Source organism: Planococcus citri, chromosome 1 (assembly GCF_950023065.1).
Source record: "Planococcus citri chromosome 1, ihPlaCitr1.1, whole genome shotgun sequence".
Taxonomy (NCBI): Eukaryota; Metazoa; Arthropoda; class Insecta; order Hemiptera; family Pseudococcidae; genus Planococcus; species Planococcus citri.
The window spans coordinates 76,456,115-76,475,573 of record NC_088677.1 but is presented as its reverse complement, the minus strand read 5'-3'; the positions used below and the strand labels follow the sequence as shown (position 1 = coordinate 76,475,573).

Below are 19,459 nucleotides of genomic sequence, written 5' to 3'. Positions count from 1 at the left end.
GTTGATTAGGTATCTCTCTGGCATATTTAATTCAATTTTTACCAACTTAATTGCGGTCTTCAATCAGTATGAATGTTTGAAATCCCTTCATAATAATGCTTATCAAGTTATTAAAATCAAATGAAGAAGACGATTCACAAATAATGAATATTTATTTATTCTCTAAATACTAAAAAAAAAGATTAGTTCTCAAGTTACTCATTAATGACAGCTCCATCGTTAGATAGTTTTCGTAATTCTTCTTTTTGCTGATCAATCAAGATTTCAACGTTTTCTACACTCTTCTTCAATTCTCGAATAGTTTCCATGTGTTTATTCTGAAATAGGTAAACATTTAAAAATAAAATAACCTATAATTATAAAACACCAATTGGAAAGAATCGATGATTGTACTTACATTCGACTTTTGAATATCCTGGCATGATTTTTCGTACTCAGCATTCAGTTTACGTTTTTCGGTTACTTCTTTTTGTAACTGGTCAAGTTTATTTCTCAAATACATCTTCTCTTGAAGTTTTTTTTCATGTCCTATAATTTAGAAACGTTCAATGATTAGCAAAGATGAAAGTTTAGTGCCCAAGTATAGTGAGTTTCAAAAAGAATTTCACTTTTCTCGATTACTGTACCTATTTCTAGATAATCAGCCGGTTCTATCTTCTTTTTCATCAGATTCTCATAACGTTGACGGCTATTCTTCTCCAACTCGAGTTTCACAGCGATGATTTTCCTTTTCCACGCTAAATTTTCTAGCTGTTGGATTTTTTTCTAAAAATAATACCAAAATTGGAACTACACCGCACAGTATCATTCTATCAGTCATGAACAAATTTGGGACTCGAAATTACCTCACATTCTGTTCTGAGAACGGTTTCTTTCTCGGTTTTCGTCGAAATCATATTCTTTAGTGCTAATTCTCTCAAATCTACGGTTTCCATCTCGACTTTTAGCTTGCTCATTTGATTATTCGACTCTAAATGATAAAGTATACCTGGTTAGATTCATCGTGACTCAAATTCTGAGCTTTGAAAAATTCGCAGCAAACCTTGACACTGTTTTTGAAGGTTTTTCAATTTGCTATTCGCTTCTTTGAGCTTTTTCAAAGCTAATTCATTTTCTTCGTTTAGTTTTTGAAGTTCGGACGCGTCGACCGGATCATCCATCATTTGAAGTAATTAAACTGAAACGTATTCGATACAAAAAAAAAAAATCAATTTCAAGTTTTCGTTTTATATTAGGTAACCTATAATATTACGGGAAGAATTACTTGAAATACAAAAAATACTCAACAACACGAGATACAAATAAATCGTTTAATTTCAATATCAAGCGTATTTACGACGTTACAAAACTCGAAAGAATCTCCGACAACAAAACGAGTAAATTACAATATATTCTATTACAAATTATAAAGTATACAAAATTAATCAAAACCGAGAAGGAGAATCGCAGGAAAACATTATTCGCTCATCGAACTACCAATACATCTATCGGTTCTAAGCTTTACATTATTGAACAACTTATCCTTAATAGTCTGAGCCATTAAACCGTGCAGTATCTCGATGGTGGTCTTATTACTATCCTTCGTAGCTTTGGATAACCTATCTTCGACTTTTTTCTCGTGTAAATCGCCACTCATAATGTAAAGTCCGACCTGACTCTCGGATTGTTCTAATTTCTCAGATAAATCGCAAATTTGTCCGGTTAGGTAATCATCATTGGTAATCAAACTAGACGAGCTCAACGTATTGACCCAGTATTTATTCCATAACGAGTCCAATAATTTCCTATCGAGGGCTGATTTGAAGTAGGTTATTTCCAACGAATAATACTGCTTGCAATGGACGCCGAAATCTTCGATTTTATTCAACGGAATCGTTTGGTATTCGGATGGTTCTTCGTTAGGAGGTTTATATCCCTGTAACGTAATTCAATTCGTGAAAGTATTCGATCGAGATGATAACTAATTGATCTTAACTCACCTTCGGGTACGTTCTGAAAGCTCCGATGCAAACTTTACCAGCTGAGATCGTCCTAACTGGATCAATAACGATGGCTACGAACGGTTCTTGGAAATTTTGATTCAACATTTGAGTCGATACATCGATACCTGATAACCAACATCCGTAGCCAGGGTGGCTGTGATACCAACCGATAGCGTTCTCTAAACGACCCACCTGTAGTATCGAAAATTTTTCAAATAACATCTATTTCGAGTACTTTCAACGCATAATTGACACTTATACTGACTAATTTCGCCGATTCTATGTAAGCTGTCATGTATTCGTACGCTTGTGCTTGAGCATTAACCCTTGTTTCAGTTCCTTCGACGGGTAGAGCGAATGTTTCCATAACGATCATAGTGTTTCCATCAACTTTACCTAACAGCAATCCCATAACTTCCAAGTTACCGCCGGAACGAGCATGCATGACCATTTTCAGCAAAGCTAACGCCGATATTTTGATATCTTTGAAGAAATGTGGGCTGTAAACAAAGTCTACAATGTAGTAGTGAAAAACACACTGACGATGGCTGTAAATATCCACTTACTCTTTCTCCCAAGGCTTAGCGGTGAGAATATCTTGCTGCTGTCTTCTGTCGTATTTGAAAATATCATCGACCGGACTAATATACTCGATATTATTCGACATTTCCCACGTCTTCTGAGCTATCGCAGCTTGACTTGTGCTCGCCATTATGCCAACTCGAAATTAATAAACTATACGCTAAATCGATTATTCAATATGTCATATCACAAGAGGACTAATTAACAGACCTTTACAGCTTCGAAATTGATTAAAAGGTGATGTAAAATCAACTCAAAACGTGAAAATTTAGTTAAATTTGGATCGATCAAACGAGAAAATCAGAAACAAAAACATCATCTCATGCATTGATTCGGAGAAATTCGGCCGAAATCGGAATCACGCAATGTTGCCACTTTTAGTAACGCAAAAATTCTTAGTAGAAGTTGTTTCATCTCATTTTCATCTCTCATTATCGCGTTCGTATTAATTATTATCGCTCGAATTAATTATTTAATCGTCGAAGACGTCGTAAAATTACCTAAATTACGATAACTAAACCAATTCATAATTTTTCCACTCGAGAAAGGAAACACGATGAAAAGGGAACTGTGATTTCCAACACTTATTTATAGTAATGGCTCAAACAGCTGAAATTTCATTGGTAGATTTTCTATCAGTAATCATGTGCTCGTTGAAAAGATGATTGAGGAAGGTGTTAAAAAAATATTTTTAATTAATTTTCCGGTTTACGATAACACTAGTGTAATCTCAAAACCCTTCTAATGAACTACGAGATTAGTTAGTCGTTAATTTTACTTTGTCGTCTGTGTGTGAATTCTGTGTTTGTGAATTTTTAGCTTAAGTTTTATTCAGATTTCAACCGGTTCCTGTAGTGATAACAGCGAAAAAATGGAAAAGAAACCGTGTAGTTTGATCCTGAGCGATGGAATTATTTATCATGGAGAAGGCTTCGGTTTCGATCAAGAAATCAGCGGAGAAGTGGGTAAGATGAAACTTTGAATTGAGCCTTTTCTAGAATATTACATAAAGTACGTAACCGGTTCACGTTGTTATCAGCACGTGTGAAATAATTAGCAATTTTTTATCAATTGAAGAGAGGCCAAGGTTGTGGGTGAGATTTGATTCGTTGATTCGAACTATTCGCAACCAATCAGCGTCGTTTTGGAGGGAAATTTTTCCAGATTTGGACATTTTCAGGAGGTATTCGAAGGAAGTTTTACGTTAACTCGTTGAAAATTGAAATATTCGAGAGATACAGGCTTCAATTTCATTCCAACTGATATTACGAAGTTGAGCTAGCAGTTTGAAATTATGAATTCAAATATAGATAGGTACCTATCTACGTAAATCGAACGAACTGAAACCTTTTTCAAAATTCGAGGAGTAAAATTCAAATTTTTCCACCTAAATACGGAATGCATACAGAATTGAAAATAGGAGCAGACGTCTTCGAAGATTAAAACACACTCGAAACCGGTTCTTAGTCTATTCTGAAATAATTTAACCAGCAGGGAACTTAAAACGATGTTGATGATTTTTTTATGTACTAAAGCAGGTTTTATTATAATGATGTCTTCGTTGTCTGGGGATAAAATGAAAAGCACGCTTTAAACTAGATTTATTCATTAAAAAACACCCTCGAGGCAATATTTCCATATCTAATTCAATCTCACACACCTACAATGGAATCTTTTCTGTCCACGTGATCACGACAATGCACTTATCTTCTCATTCGTACCAAATATGCTTACCTACTGCATACCTGAACCTACTAATGCCCTGTTTTTTTTAGTTTTTCAGACTGGAATGGTCGGATACCCGGAATCGCTAACTGATCCATCGTTTCACCGACAACTTCTCGTTCTAACTTACCCATTAATTGGAAACTACGGTATCAGCAAAAATGAAACCGATGAATACGGATTAGCGTACGTGTAATGTGTCGACTCGACGTAATTAAACCTCATTCCAGTTAACTAAATAAATTCCTTATTTATCCACAGACCGTTCGAATCGCATAAAATTTGGATAGGCGGTTTAATTATCGATGAATTGTGTGAAAAACCGAGCCACTGGAAGCAAAGTAAAACGTTAGACGATTGGTTGAAATCTAACCAAGTACCTGGTATTTGTGGTATCGATACGAGAGAGCTGACTAAGCATTTGAGAAGCTATGGATCCATATTGGGACGTATTGTTAGATCATTCGTACCGGAGAATCTCTATAAAGCTACTCAATTTGATAATCCTAATCAGTATAATTTAGTTAAGGAAGTTTCATCGAAAGTGAGCCTATAGATTTTAGACCTATCCAAGTTCTATGTTAACTTCGAGGAACTTATCGATTTATTATTTCAGGATAAAGTAATCTACAACGAGAAAGGATCGCCGACGATTTGCGTCGTTGATTGTGGTCTAAAGTATAATCAGATCAGATGCCTAGTGAAGAGAAATGCTAAAGTGATCGTCGTTCCTTGGGACTATCCTTTGACAAACATCCAATACGATGGATTATTCCTGAGCAATGGTCCAGGCAACCCGCAACTTTGTCAATCCACCATCGACCAACTGAAAAATATTCTCAAACAGACGACCAACGTTAAACCTATCTTTGGGATTTGTCTCGGCCATCAACTCTTGGCTATTGCAGCTGGCTGCCAAACTTATAAAATGAAGTATGGTATTATTAAATAGGATTATCATCGTGGTGATGGAGTATATGATGTGAGATTGCTTTTATTAGGTATGGTAATCGAGGACATAACCAACCATGTCTACTGGAAGGGACTCAGAGATGTTTTATGACTTCTCAGAATCACGGTTATGCTGTAAATGTTGACACTATTGATCGAGATAATTGGTTACCATTGTTTACCAATGTTAATGACAAAAGTAACGAAGGATTGGTGCACAAAACGTTGCCATATTTCAGGTTTGAACTCCAAATACACGATCTAATAATTTTTTCAACCTCTCCCGGACCTCTCAACGAGCTTGAATAATTGAAATTGAATAAAAAATGTATTTTTCAGTGTACAATTCCATCCAGAAGCGACTCCAGGCCCAACTGATTTAGAATGCTTATTCGACATATACCTCGATACAGTACTCAAGTACAAATCAAACATTCCGGAAAAAACGTTACTAGACCAGATTCAAACCCATTTCGCCGTCACTCCAAGTATCAGTTCGATAAAGAAACCTCGAAAAGTTCTCATTCTCGGTTCCGGTGGCCTATCTATAGGACAAGCCGGCGAATTCGACTATTCCGGATCTCAGGCTATTAAAGCTATGAAAGAACATTCCATTCAGACCATTTTAGTCAATCCTAACATCGCCACTGTTCAAACATCTAAAGGACTAGCCGATAAAGTGTACTTTTTGCCCATAGATGACTACTACGTTAAACAGGTACGTCACTTTTTCCCCCTTTAATTCCTCCTACGTTTTCTAATCCCCTTGGACTTTCCCAGGTCATCGAATCCGAACGCCCTGACGGTATATTATTGACTTTTGGAGGACAGACAGCATTGAATTGCGGAGTAAAGCTTCAACAAGCTGGAATTTTCGATAAATATAACGTAGAAGTACTCGGTACTCCGGTCGAGACAATCATTAAGACCGAAGATCGTAAAATGTTCGCTGATTCTATTCAAGAAGTACAAGAGAAAGTCGTTCCGAGTGCTGCTGTGTATTCTGTGCAAGAGGTCAGTTTATCTAGGTTGCCTAGTTCATTTTCCAGACAGTGACTTATTTTTTTTAATATTGTGGATTTCCTCGTTTAGGCTTTAGCAGCTGCAGAGAAACTAGGGTATCCGGTGATGACCAGGTCAGCTTTTTCGTTAGGTGGTCTAGGAAGTGGATTTGCTGATAATGCCGAAGAATTACGAAAACTTGCTAAAACAGCGTTCACCCAGTCGTCTCAGTTGATCGTTGATAAGTCTTTGAAAGGATGGAAGGAAGTTGAATACGAAGTCGTTCGAGATTGTTATAATAATTGTATCACCGTGAGTATTTGATTTAGGAATATTTGATTCTGAAATCATTTGATCGAGTTGAACGAAAAATGTCCACGAATAAGGCTCGTTTTCGGTTACTTTTCTTGTAACTTCTGCGGTTACTTATTCAATATTTTGGTTATTAAAGTTATAATTTTTTTTTTTTTTTGAAAATTGTTGAAACTTCTTTTTGGTAAAGTTGTCAAAGCCTCGAATTTTTTTTGGGGGGGGGGGGGGGAATTTACATAAGCTCTCGCTTTCTATCAATGTTTCCAAAAAATTTCATTTTTTTCGCCCGGAAATTGCCAAGAAATCCTTCCTTTTTGCAAAAATTGTCGAAGTCATGCTTTTTAACAAAAATTTTCGCGTTTTCAAAAATGACAAAATTTTTTGCTTTATTGAAAAATGCCCAAAAATTGTCGCCTTTTTGCTAAAAACCTCAAAAAGATCTCCTTTTCTCGAAAAATTGTTCAAGTATTTTTTTTTTGACAGAAACTTCGAATATATATCATTTTTTAGTCCCCAATTACCTAACTTAAGTTCTGATTTTTAATTTTGTTAAAATTGTCAAAGTCTTGGCTTTTTGTTAAAAATGTTCAAAATTGTCATTTTTTCAAAAATTTTCCAACATTGTTGCTTTTTAGAAAATTCGTGAAGAATTTTCACTTATCCTACTTTTTATTCAAAATTGTCCAAAATTCTCACTGTCTCGATCAAAGTTGCAAAAAAATATTTGTTTCGCCTCTAATTGCCATAAAATTTTACTACTTGCTAAAATCGTCACAGTCAGCAGTCTTGCTTTTTGCAAAAATTGACAAAAATCCTGTTCCAGCAGATTGCTCTTTTTTTTCAACAATTTTCAAAGTTTTAGTTTTCTTTGCCGGAAATTGCCAAAAAGCCTTTATTTTGCTAAAATTGTCAAAATCTTGCATTTTGTCAAAAATGCTTGAAAATTCTTAGCTTTTTCAAAACCAGCAAAAAATTTTGCTTGTTTAGCAAAACGATTAATTTTTTGGATAAAATTCCAAAAAAGTCTTATATTTTTCCAAAAATTAGTCCAAGTCTCCCTTTTTTGACCAAAATTGCAAAAACATTTGCAAAAAATTGACAAAAACTCTTGTTTTAGCAAAATTGCTAAAAAAAATTCACTTTTTCTCAAAAATTCCCAAAGTCTCTCCTTTTTTTTAAATTGACCAAAATTCTAGCTTTTTTGTCGAAATTAGCCAAAAAAATTGCAAAAATTGTCATAATCTTCCATTTTGCTAAAAAAAAATTTGAAAATTCTTGCCTTTTCAAAAATGACAAATTTTGGTTTTTAGGTTAGCAAAACGGCTAATTTTTTGGAAAAAATTCCAAAAAGTCTCACATTTTTCCAAAAATTATCCAAATTTTGCTTTCTTGATAGAAATTGCAAAAAAGTGGGCATCATTTTTTAGATACCTAATTTACCTAACAGAATGTCCTACTTTTTTCTGAAATTGCCATAAGTAATTTTTTTTACAAAAATTCTCTCATTTTTTTTTTTTTTTTAAGAATCTCCCAAATGACACTTTTTTGCCAAAAATTGTTTTTTTTTCAGGAATTGAAAAAATTCTCATTTTTTTGCCAAAAAGTTGTAAAATTCATCGAACTTTTCTCATGTTTTTCTACATTAAATTTTTTTTCATGTTTCGTCACTTTTTTCGAGTTTTTTTGGCTAATAAAGTTACTTTTTTTGGAATAAATTGAGTACGAGCCCTGCACGAGTTTTTCAAAAAAAATCAATTAACAGTAATATCTCATTTCAGGTATGTAACATGGAGAACATCGATCCTTTGGGTATCCATACCGGAGAATCAATAGTCGTCGCACCCAGTCAAACATTAAACGACTACGAATACAACAAATTACGATCAGTTGCCATAAAAACAGCTCGATATTTCGGTATAGTCGGAGAATGCAACGTACAATTCGCTCTGAGTCCGACTTCCGACGAATACTACATCGTCGAAGTAAATAAAAATTTTCGAATTTATCCAACATTATCGAAAAAAAAATGTACTTAACACGATGAATTTCTTCCAGATAAATGCTCGTCTATCTCGAAGTTCAGCTTTAGCTAGCAAAGCTACCGGATACCCTTTGGCTTACGTTGCAGCCACTTTAGCTTTAGGTGTTTCTCTACCCAGTATAACGAATTCAGTCACTAGCACCACTACTGCCTGTTTTGAGCCAAGTTTGGACTACTGTACGGTTAAAGTACCGCGTTGGGATTTAAATAAGTTCACTAAAGTTAGCACAAAAGTGAGTAAGACGTCAAGTATTTAAGTATTTATTCACTCCAAGGCAGTTATATGGAAGAATTAAATGTTCATAGATCGGAAGTTCAATGAAGAGTATCGGCGAAGTGATGGCAATAGGAAGAAAATTCGAAGAAGCTTTACAGAAAGCTTTCCGAATGGTGGACGAAAACGTGCTAGGATTCGACCCATACGTGAAACCGGTCGATGAAAAAGAACTAGAAGAGCCTACCGATAAAAGAATGTTTGTTTTGGCTGCTGCACTCAAAGAAGGCTACAGCGTAGAACGACTCAACGACTTGACTAAAATAGATCCTTGGTTTTTATACAAAATGAAAAATATCATCGAACATCAATCTTACATGGAAGAGTTACCATTTCAAGAAATCATTCCGCATGATATTTTGTTGAAAGCTAAACAACTCGGATTTTCGGATAAACAAATAGCGTCTTTTGTTAAGAAAGCCGAACTGGTTATTAGGAAACAGAGAGAGAAACGAGGTTAGATATACACTGATAAAAAAAAAATTGATTAATGAATTAGAGCTGATTAAGAAATGATTTTTTTTAGGTATTACTCCGTTTGTCAAGCAAATCGATACGGTGGCTGCTGAATATCCTGCTTCGACGAATTATTTATACTTGACGTATAATGCGATATCACACGATATATCGTTCCCGTCTGGAAATGTTGTTGTTATTGGTGAGGAAAATTTTGAGTGATGAAGCCAACGAGGAAGCTTTACAACGTGTCCAATCCGGTTGAGCTGAAATTTGGCTCACTGAAAGAACATTTCTCCCACACTTTAAAACCAAATTTTGACTAACTGAACTTAATTTTACAATTTTCGACGAATTTTTAAAAATTGAGAAAAAAAGCACTGCATTTTGATGAAATTTTGTGGAATTTTCAAGTTTCAAAAATCCACTGGAGGCTCCAAGAATTCTCAAAAACTTGCTGGAGGCTCCAAAGTGACTTAAACTCACCAGCAGTCGATTTAATAGCGTGTTTAAGTTTAAGTGCAAAGTGAATTTCGAATTTTTGTTTTCATTTAATGAAATTTTGTGGAAATCTCAAAATTCAAAAATCTGCTGGAGCCTCCAGAACTGCTCAAAACAGTTTGAAACAGTTTCCAATCGATTTGGCAGGTCAAAAATAGGGTATTACTCAAATTTTAGCTTTCTAGGTCAATTAAGTAAATTTTTGATTTTTTTAAAAATTTTTGGCTTAAACTTGATTAATTTTCAAAAATCAATCAAAATGGCCGCCATTTTGTTAGTAGGGTTAACTTTTTTTGCCAAGATTGATTTGATTTTAAATGTTTCTTAGGATGGCCCCATACAGAAAAAAGTTGTCCCAGAGGATTCGGGGGGGGGGCAATCATTACTATTGTCTTATGCAATTTCCTGCAAAAATATCTGATTTTTGATTTTTTTTTTTTAAGTCAAAATGTATTGATTTTCAGGGTTTCATCTCAAGATTTATTTTTTTTGTAGAAAATTATGTATCAATAGGTTATTTTATTTCCAAAAATTCTCCAAAAATTTAAAAATTGGCCAAAGTTGCTCAAAATATATTTTTCCAGTGAGCCAACTTTTAGTTCAGTTTTAGTCAATTGGCTGTAAAGGTTCCTTTAAGAGCCAGACAAGGAGCAATTATTAACCAATCATGTTCGTTCTAGGCTCCGGAGTTTATAGAATTGGCAGCTCGGTGGAATTCGATTGGTGTGCTGTAGGATGTCTCAGAGAGCTCAGCAAACTAGGAAAGAAAACCATCATGATTAATTACAACCCGGAAACCGTCAGTACAGATTACGATATGAGCGATAGGTTGTATTTCGAAGAAATCTCATTCGAAGTAAGCTCGCATTCGACAAATTTACTCCTCTCAAACGAAATAATTTCCTTTTCAACAAAATAACTTCTCTTTTCGTGTTTCTTCAACAGGTAGTTATGAACATCTACAATTTAGAAGATCCCGAAGGTGTCGTCCTCTGCATGGGAGGCCAATTACCGAATAATATAGCGATGGATTTACACAGACAGAAAGTTCGTATCCTGGGTTCATCTCCCGAATCAGTGGACGGAGCCGAAAATAGGTTTAAATTTTCCAGAATGCTCGATCGTATCGGTATAAGCCAGCCTAGGTACACAAATCAGTTTCTATTTCCTCTCCATTCCACTTTTTAAAACTTAATTTTCGTCATCTTCGTTCTGCAGATGGAAAGAATTAACAGATTTGGCCTCAGCTATCGAATTCTGCGAAGAAGTCGGATATCCGTGTCTTGTGCGTCCTTCTTATGTGCTCAGCGGAGCTGCCATGAACGTTGCTTACTCGGCTACTGACCTCGAATCATACCTCAAAACAGCCAGCACCGTTTCCAAAGAATATCCTGTTGTTATATCTAAATTTTTATTGGATGCTAAAGTAAGCTTCGAGTCGAATAAATGAAAAAATTTGAGAAAATCTTTCGTCGTATTAATACCATTTTTATTCTCGGTGCAGGAAATAGACATCGACGCGGTAGCTTACGATGGTATGATACTTTGTATGGCTGTCTCGGAACACGTGGAAAATGCCGGAGTACATTCCGGTGACGCTACTTTGGTCACTCCTCCTCAAGATATCAACGAAGAAACTCTATCGAAGATAAAAGATATTTGTAAAAATATAGCCGCCTCTTTGGAAATTACTGGACCTTTTAATATGCAACTGATAGCCAAAGTGAGATCTCTCTCATTTTTTTCTATCTTTCCCGAAGGCATGATCATCAAATTCCAGTAACTCGTTTTTTGAATGTGTTTTCAGAACAATGAACTGAAAGTAATCGAATGCAACGTTCGAGTTTCTCGATCATTTCCATTCGTCTCGAAAACACTGGATCACGATTTCGTCGCGATGGCAACCCAAGTGATCATTGGAGAGACTGTCGAACCTGTTGAAGTGCTGAATGGTTCGAGTAAAAAAGTAGGAATCAAAGTGCCTCAGTTCTCGTTCGCTAGGCTGTCAGGTAAATTTCCATATTTCTTTTCAGAAACGGTAATTTTTTGAGTAATCCTTTATTCTCGAATTCTTCTGTAGGTGCTGATGTGACCCTTGGAGTTGAAATGGCGTCCACTGGTGAAGTGGCAGGATTCGGTGATAATCGATATGAAGCTTACTTGAAAGCTATGATCAGTACTGGATTCCAAATTCCACAAAAAGCCATTCTTATATCGATTGGATCGTTGAAAGTAGGTTACATTTGGGACACCATCGTTCTGGATATTTCTCATTAATAAAAATTATATTATTTATGTTCCTTGCAGCATAAAATGGAACTTGTGAGCACCGTCAAAGCTTTGGGAAACATGGGATATAAATTATACGCGACCAGTGGAACTGCTGATTTTTACACCGAGCATGGACTCAACGTAAATACTCATTTTCGACTCGGGAATTACATTTTCCCTCAGATTATCTCTATGTATTGAATTCTTCAGGTGGAACCGGTTCACGTAGTGTTCGATTTAGAAGAGGGAACATCGAACAACGAGTTACAAAAGCTAGCCGAAGTTTTAGCCAGAAAAGACATCGATTTGATAATCAATTTACCAATGCGTACTGGTAACATGCGCAGCAGATTCTCCTCCTTCAAGACATACGGTTACCATACACGTAGATTAGCCGTGGAATACGCTGTACCGCTCATAACAGACGTTAAATGCACCAAATTACTCGTAGAAGTGAGTAAAACTAAACCCAAATCACCTCCACAGTCTTCCAATTGACCATCTACATGTTTTTTTCAACTCATTTCAGGCCATGTACCAAATCAGAGGAGCTCCTCAAATGAAAACTCACACTGATCGATTATCCTCCCATAGACTGATCACGTTGCCTGGGTTTATCGATATCCATTGCCATATCAGAGAACCTGGCAATCCTTATAAGGAAGATTACGCTTCGGGTACTGCAGCTGCTTTAGCTGGAGGTGTCACTTTGGTTTGTGTGATGCCCAATACGAATCCTGCGATCACAGATGAAGCTACCTTGAACCAGGCCAAGGAGGTAGGTGTTCCAAAACCTATTCAATCGATTCGGAGACAACGAAGAATTTAATAATGGATTTATTTCAGCTCGCCAAAGCTGGAGCCAGGTGTGATTACGCGTTGTTTGTCGGAGCCACTGCTGATAATTGTAATACGATCAATAAATTGGCCACCGAAGCTATGACCTTGAAGATGTATCTGAATGAAACCTACAATACGTTGAGATTACCTGATATTACTCATTGGATGAAGGTATGTCTTTATTGAGAGGGTTTTAGGATCATTTTGATCGTTCAACAAAACAGATCTTCACCTCAATCAAAAATTGAAAATCTTCTCTTTCTCTAGCATTGTGAAAATTGGCCAAAACGAATGCCAATCTGTGCTCATGCCGAAGGCCAAACCACAGCTGCCATAATCATGGTAGCCTCGCTCTACAATCGACCTATTCACATCTGCCACGTTGCCAGGAAACAAGAAATACTCGTAATTCGAGCAGCAAAGGCTAAAGTAAGCGGAAAAAAACCACCTTACAGCAGTCTTTATCCGGAAATATAATTTTTAATCAATTTTTTCAGGGGTTACCAGTCACTTGCGAAGTTAGTCCGCATCATTTATTCTTAACCGATCAGCATGCTGAAAAAATAGGCCATTCCAAGAGTCAAGTTCGACCTTGCCTATGCTCCGAAGAAGACCGGCAGGCTTTATGGGAAAATCTGGACATAATCGACGTATTCGCCACTGATCATGGTGAGATTCCAGGACTAAAAATTTTGCCACGTTTAATTTTTCGTTAATATTTTTCTGTGTGATTTGCAGCTCCACATACCATTTCGGAAAAAGAATCTGAAAATGCTCCTCCTGGTTTCCCCGGTCTCGAGACCATTTTACCATTACTCTTGAACGCAGTTAATGAAAAGAAAATGACCTTAGATGTAAGTCCTTAGGTTTAAAATCTTCTTACTGCTGTGTTTGTTGCCTCTTTCATTGGCCTTGATCATTTCAGGATCTCAAAAATAAATTCTACCATAATCCGAGACGTATCTTCAACCTGCCGGAACAACCAGACACCTTTGTCGAAGTAGATCTCGACGAAGAATGGGTTATCCCAGAACATCCTCAATTTTCTAAAAGCCAATGGACTCCTTTCGCCGGAACTAAAGTTACTGGAGCTGTGCACAGAGTCATACTACGAGGAAAAGTAGTCTACGTTGAAGGACAGGTAATCCCGCATCCAATGGCCTACTTCCTTAATCTGATAATTTTTTTAAATGGTCTCATTTTCTCAGGTATTAGCCGAACCAGGCCAAGGAAGGAATATTCGCGAAACTCAAAACCTGATCACGATTCAAACTCCCGAAACTATCGAAGGAAAATATTCCAAAACATTGAATCCTCTTGAAATAACCTGCACGGATCCATTATGGAGATCGGAGACCAAAGTTAATGGTAAATTGACCCCTCTTTTAATTTCTAGCAACTCTGAAATGTGTCTCAATCTATTTTATTCCCTTTGTTCGTAGACTTATACAGCAAAGTAATCTCAGAAATCGAGAACAAAGTCGAAGAAGAAATCAAAAAAGTGCATTCTAAATCCCTAAGCTTGAAAAATAACCCGATGGCTGCTCGTTTCGCTACTGAAAATTCCCTACTCGTGAAAATCCCTCAAGATCCGGTCATCTCCGGATTACCATCTCCTGGACAATCTTCGCTGGCTAATAAACATATCCTCAGCGTCGATATGTTCAATAAAGAGCAACTTAACGATATATTCAACTTGGCTCAATCCTTGAGGGTATTCGTGATCAAACAGAGACCTCTGGATCATATTCTTAGGGTATTCCTAGTTCAAATAATTTCCTAAGCTTGTCTCGAAATGATTTAATGACTGGGTTATTTATTTTTTAATAGGGGAGAGTGATGGCTTCGGTTTTCTACGAGGTTAGTACGCGTACGAGTTGCAGTTTTTCTGTAGCTATGGAGAGATTGGGAGGTAGAGTTGTTCATGTCGATGAATCTAGCTCGTCAGCTCAGAAAGGAGAGACCTTGGAAGGTAAAACATATCGAGATAATTCGTTAGAAAGGTAAAATAAAGATTCAAAATTAATATTTGTTGTCTTCGTTCAGATACCATCGAAACAATGGCAGGATACGTAGACTGCCTCGTGTTGAGACACCCTACACCAGGAGCAGTTGCGGTAAGACTCGTCCAAATTCATTATCACGAAATTAGAAACTAGAAAAGATGAATTTATCATCGAAAATACTCGTTTGTTCTTTCAGAGAGCTGCAGCCCATTCCAGAAAACCTCTACTGAACGCCGGAGATGGAGTAGGTGAGCATCCAACTCAAGCTCTTCTCGACGTGTTCACAATACGAGAAGAAATAGGTACAGTCAATGGATTAACCATTACTATGGTCGGTGACTTGAAAAATGGTCGAACTGTTCACTCTTTGGCTAGGTAAATTAGGCATTTTGATCACTCCTTCGAACACGAGAATTCATTTTAATCACCATTCTTACCTTTATCTAGACTACTCACTCTATACAAAGTGCAATTAAAATACGTCAGCCCGCCCAAACTCGGTATGCCTGATCACATTCGAGATTTCGTTCGATCAAAAGGAATCCACCAAGAAGTTCATACATCTTTAGAACAAGTCCTGCCTGAAACCGATGTCCTGTACATGACTAGAATCCAAAAAGAACGTTTTGAAACCGAACAAGAATACCAATCGGTAAACTACCAACTCCCTAATGTGATTATTACTCATTCGAGATACACTAAGAATTTATTTTTACAGGCTTGTGGTCTTTATGTGATTACACCGGAGATCATGACGAGAGCTAAAGCTAAAATGGTCGTGTTGCATCCACTTCCTAGAGTATTTGAAATTAGCCCAGAATTTGATATCGATTCTCGAGCAGCTTACTTCAGACAAGCAGAAAACGGACTGTACGTTAGAATGGCTTTGTTAGCCATGGTTTTAGGAAAATACTAATTACCAGTTATTTTAATATTATTATGTTGACCATTGATAATCTTTATCAGAACGTAAATCGTTGATCATGTTATGTGATTTTTTTAAACTAATTTTTTTTTACTCGTTACATTATTTTGGATGTGTACCTTGGGTATGAGAATTTAAGTGATCTACATTTTTATATTATCTATGTTTGTTTTAAATACATGATTTTTGCAATTTTAAATGGAAGAATTTTTCTACGGTTTGAAACTCGAGACTTGATTTTTAACGAGGTTTATTCAGTTGCGAATCGATGTCTTTTTGTCGGTCAATCAAAAATACTTCAAGGAGTCACAAGAAACCGCAAATATTTAGATTAGTTCAAGCTTTGAAATTATTTCACCCTACGAAGAACGAACTCATTATTACGTTACTTCGAAATAAACAAGCACTCAAAATGGAAGAAAAAAAAGCTTATATTAAAATACTTCAACAGTCAATAAAAACAAATCACGATTGAGGAGGAACAGGAACTTGCGGTTTATCTTTCTTCTCCGGTACACGTTGCTGAATCTGTTTTTTCTTCTTGGCAAAAAACACTTTAGGAGCATCAGTAACCGCAGCTCGAATTTCCTCTTCGATCTTTCTATTAACGTTCTTCGTAATGGTCTTGTTTATCCTGCCTTGTTCGTTGTATTTCCATTTTTTAGGAGCTATCGGACAATCTGAAGCAATAAAGAGATGATTAAGTGACGGTGAAATCATCATTTTGGAAACGAAAACGACTGAAGTTAGCTTACTCTTTCTGGCGTTGGCAACTTTCTTCGGTTTCTTCGAATCTACCGGAGCTTTATTCTTCACTTTGTACTTTCCTTGTGGCATTTTAACGGTTCGACTTTAAATTAAAACGTTTAAATGAAATAATTTAATTGAGATTTCACATTTCACTGATTTCACGAACGTTATCAAGAAATTTTTATCACGCACGTGGGATTGAAAAAAAACAAACAGTGTTACCAACACGAAAAATTTTGCTGTCGTTTTACAGGTAATTTACGGTAAATTCGGTTTGTATTTTGAATTTTTTATTTATTTTGAATTTCTTTGGAAAAATTTCGAAAATTTGGACTTGGGACTTGGACAACGAAATATTTTGTTTGTTTACATATTTTATGTTTTTAATAATTTTATTTTAATTGTTTTACTTGTTAAAAATTTACTCTATATTTTAGAATTTTACACGCTGTGACTGCTTTTCCATGTATTCAATAGTAAGAACGCCTGCCAGGCTGCCATAAATAAATGATCAATGCCATAATACCCCCCCCCCCCCATTACGACTGCACATTCACAATCACAATACTTATTCCTTTTTCGCATCATCACTTTTAATTTCAAAAAAATTCCATTCGCTCGAAGTTTATTTTTCACGACATTCAATTTTATTTGTTCAAGTACATTTCATTTTCAACTAGTTAATCCACTTCAATCACTATTCCATTTGAACGCTCACAATAAAATTTCAATTTCAAATATGCACCCATTTACATAGCCCTAGGCCTTACATACAATACAAGTACAAGCAAAACGATGCTTGTTTTTGTTTACCGTTCGCTGAAGTATAGGTAGGTTCTCTCAATTTTATTCCACAATAATGGAATTGAAAATCCACTCGTATACAGCTTTAAATTATTGCTCTTTGAATTCCGTGTAACAAGTACACCTCAGCAGTATCAACTCACCTGAAACAAAAAGAGAGAAAACCATGTGTTTTTCGCATCATCAATCATAAAACATACTGTTTGCATTTTGTAACCATAGAAATTAAACATAATACGCGTGCATTCGTGCTAATTAATTTCATCACAAGTGAAAAATTCCAGCAGACTACAGAATATTTTATTTCAAATTCGAAATACCTACACTAATTCAAAAGAATACAAGATTGGGAGTGACAATGACAAACTCGTTTGAATATGTTGAGCTTACAAAAAAATTTTGTAGCAATTGGCAAAAAATAATTTCAATTACTTTTTTTTCCAAATTAAAAATTCAATTTTCCTGTACTAGAGATCACATACCTACTTTCAATTTTTATAAAAAATATGTAATTTTATCGACATTTTTCAGTACCTAGGTATTCTCATTTTTTCAGACGAGGCAAAATTTTTGGACTGAATTGAATTTTTTTCAATTTTTAAGAAGCCTATTTATCACGAAACAATCAAAATTTAATGAAAATAGGAAAAACTTGAATTTTTGCTGATGCGTTTTAGAAAACTCAGCAAAGTTTTTGGATTTTTCATTAATCAAAAAAATTTGCAAATAAAAATGGACCCATAAACTCGATTTTGGATTTATTATTCTCATAATGCCTTCGATCAAATTCATGTGCAAGTTTTCATTTTCAAAATCTCTCTCACTAGTTTGCATATTTCGAGGACCCGAAAATTTTCAGATTCGTTGGAGGCGCCAAAATTACTCGAAACCACCATTAATCGATTTTGAAAACCAATAAAAGGATACAAACCAAACCAAATTTCAGTTTTATTCCTTCATTTCATTAAATTTTGAGTTTTTTCAAGGAGAATGAACCTTAAATTTACAAAAATTCACCATGAAAATGAAGAAATGAAATGAAATTCAGCACCTGAATTTTACCTGATGGTGTACTAGATGGAAACATTTTTGGACCAAACAATGCAAAAATTCAGATGCTCAGGCTCATTTTCAGACCTTTGAGAAATTCTTAATAAAAAAAAGTTGGGCCAATAAAAATGAAAAATTCAAAATTTTACCAAATCGAGATAGATAACCGAACTTCTCTCTGTTTGGTATTTGTGCTAGTAAAAAATGACCCAAGAGCTCAATCATCTCAGTCCTATCACTCAGGAAGGGGGGGGGGTTGCTCCTAAAAAAATATAATTTTCCCATTAAGTATTCCATTTTGGACTTTTCAATTCTCTTGTAGCTTTTTCAACTTTTAAAACCAATCTTGACATTTTTTTAAAATGATACCTTACCTTCCCTCTCCCTTGTACACGTTGACAACAATGTTTTCTTTAAAATCTTTCTGAACTTATTCCCTACTTAAAGATCAATTTTCATAATTTTTCAAATGGTGGAACCCACCTATGTGATCAAAAAAGTGTGTTTCGACATTTTCCATCCCAAGGATGGCCTCATTCGATCGAAATTTTTTTCCATCGCCATTTATTCAGATCAGGCAAGAGTCAAATTACTCCATACCTCCTCCCCCCTCTCCCTCACGATGCACGAAAATTTCTCAACGAAAAAAATACTTAGTAGAAAAATCAAAATGAATTTGTGAGGACGACTGAATTTCAATCTTTTTTCTTCATAATGTACAAAAAAAATCATTTCTTTCAAAATTTCGTAAATTTTGCAGGATTTTGGTGATTTTTTGTTCTTTTGTAACCCCTTTTCAAATTTTGCTCCTGTTTTTTCGTAATTTTGTACTTTCTTCGGTCAGTAGAATCACGCTGGTTTAGTTCAATTTTTCAAAATTTGATCACTTAACACAGTTTTTTTTTTACCCAGAGGGGCCCATTTCCATCGAATTTCTCCGTTCACTTTTTTTTTTCAAAAGAAAATAATAAGAAACATTTCACAAAA

General features: G+C 35.6%; 4 protein-coding genes across 4 annotated transcripts; 1 reads left to right on the top strand and 3 right to left on the bottom strand.

Moving 5' to 3' along the window:
* Positions 1-133: 133 nt before the first annotated feature.
* On the bottom strand, positions 134-17,565 carry LOC135833339 (chromosome partition protein Smc-like). The gene is made up of 6 exons (XM_065347097.1): positions 17,432-17,565; positions 1,043-1,177; positions 846-970; positions 627-765; positions 398-528; positions 134-317 (listed from the first exon to the last, which is right to left on the bottom strand). The coding sequence occupies exons 2-6, from the start codon at positions 1,161-1,163 to the stop codon at positions 195-197; spliced, it is 639 nt and encodes a 212-aa protein (XP_065203169.1). The 5' UTR covers positions 1,164-1,177; positions 17,432-17,565; the 3' UTR covers positions 134-194.
* CSN5 (COP9 signalosome subunit 5) lies at positions 1,297-2,893 on the bottom strand. Its single transcript, XM_065347083.1, has 4 exons — positions 2,549-2,893; positions 2,248-2,482; positions 1,980-2,174; positions 1,297-1,915 (listed from the first exon to the last, which is right to left on the bottom strand). Exons 1-4 carry the CDS (start codon positions 2,692-2,694, stop codon positions 1,457-1,459), a joined length of 1,035 nt encoding a protein of 344 aa, XP_065203155.1. The 5' UTR covers positions 2,695-2,893; the 3' UTR covers positions 1,297-1,456.
* On the top strand, positions 3,197-16,067 carry rudimentary (carbamoyl-phosphate synthetase 2, aspartate transcarbamylase, and dihydroorotase rudimentary). Its single transcript, XM_065347020.1, has 33 exons — positions 3,197-3,529; positions 4,340-4,475; positions 4,551-4,833; positions 4,906-5,222; positions 5,291-5,479; positions 5,580-5,958; positions 6,021-6,254; positions 6,333-6,554; positions 8,333-8,536; positions 8,610-8,828; positions 8,902-9,325; positions 9,396-9,527; positions 10,507-10,682; positions 10,772-10,971; positions 11,045-11,252; positions 11,331-11,549; positions 11,634-11,835; positions 11,907-12,058; positions 12,134-12,238; positions 12,308-12,550; positions 12,627-12,875; positions 12,944-13,108; positions 13,205-13,366; positions 13,435-13,606; positions 13,676-13,791; positions 13,863-14,078; positions 14,146-14,305; positions 14,380-14,693; positions 14,768-14,909; positions 14,984-15,054; positions 15,140-15,318; positions 15,391-15,595; positions 15,662-16,067. Exons 1-33 carry the CDS (start codon positions 3,436-3,438, stop codon positions 15,857-15,859), a joined length of 6,687 nt encoding a protein of 2,228 aa, XP_065203092.1. The 5' UTR covers positions 3,197-3,435; the 3' UTR covers positions 15,860-16,067.
* Positions 16,282-16,806, bottom strand: LOC135842630 (uncharacterized). The gene is made up of 2 exons (XM_065360181.1): positions 16,624-16,806; positions 16,282-16,548 (listed from the first exon to the last, which is right to left on the bottom strand). The coding sequence occupies exons 1-2, from the start codon at positions 16,703-16,705 to the stop codon at positions 16,334-16,336; spliced, it is 297 nt and encodes a 98-aa protein (XP_065216253.1). The 5' UTR covers positions 16,706-16,806; the 3' UTR covers positions 16,282-16,333.
* Positions 17,566-19,459: the final 1,894 nt, after the last annotated feature.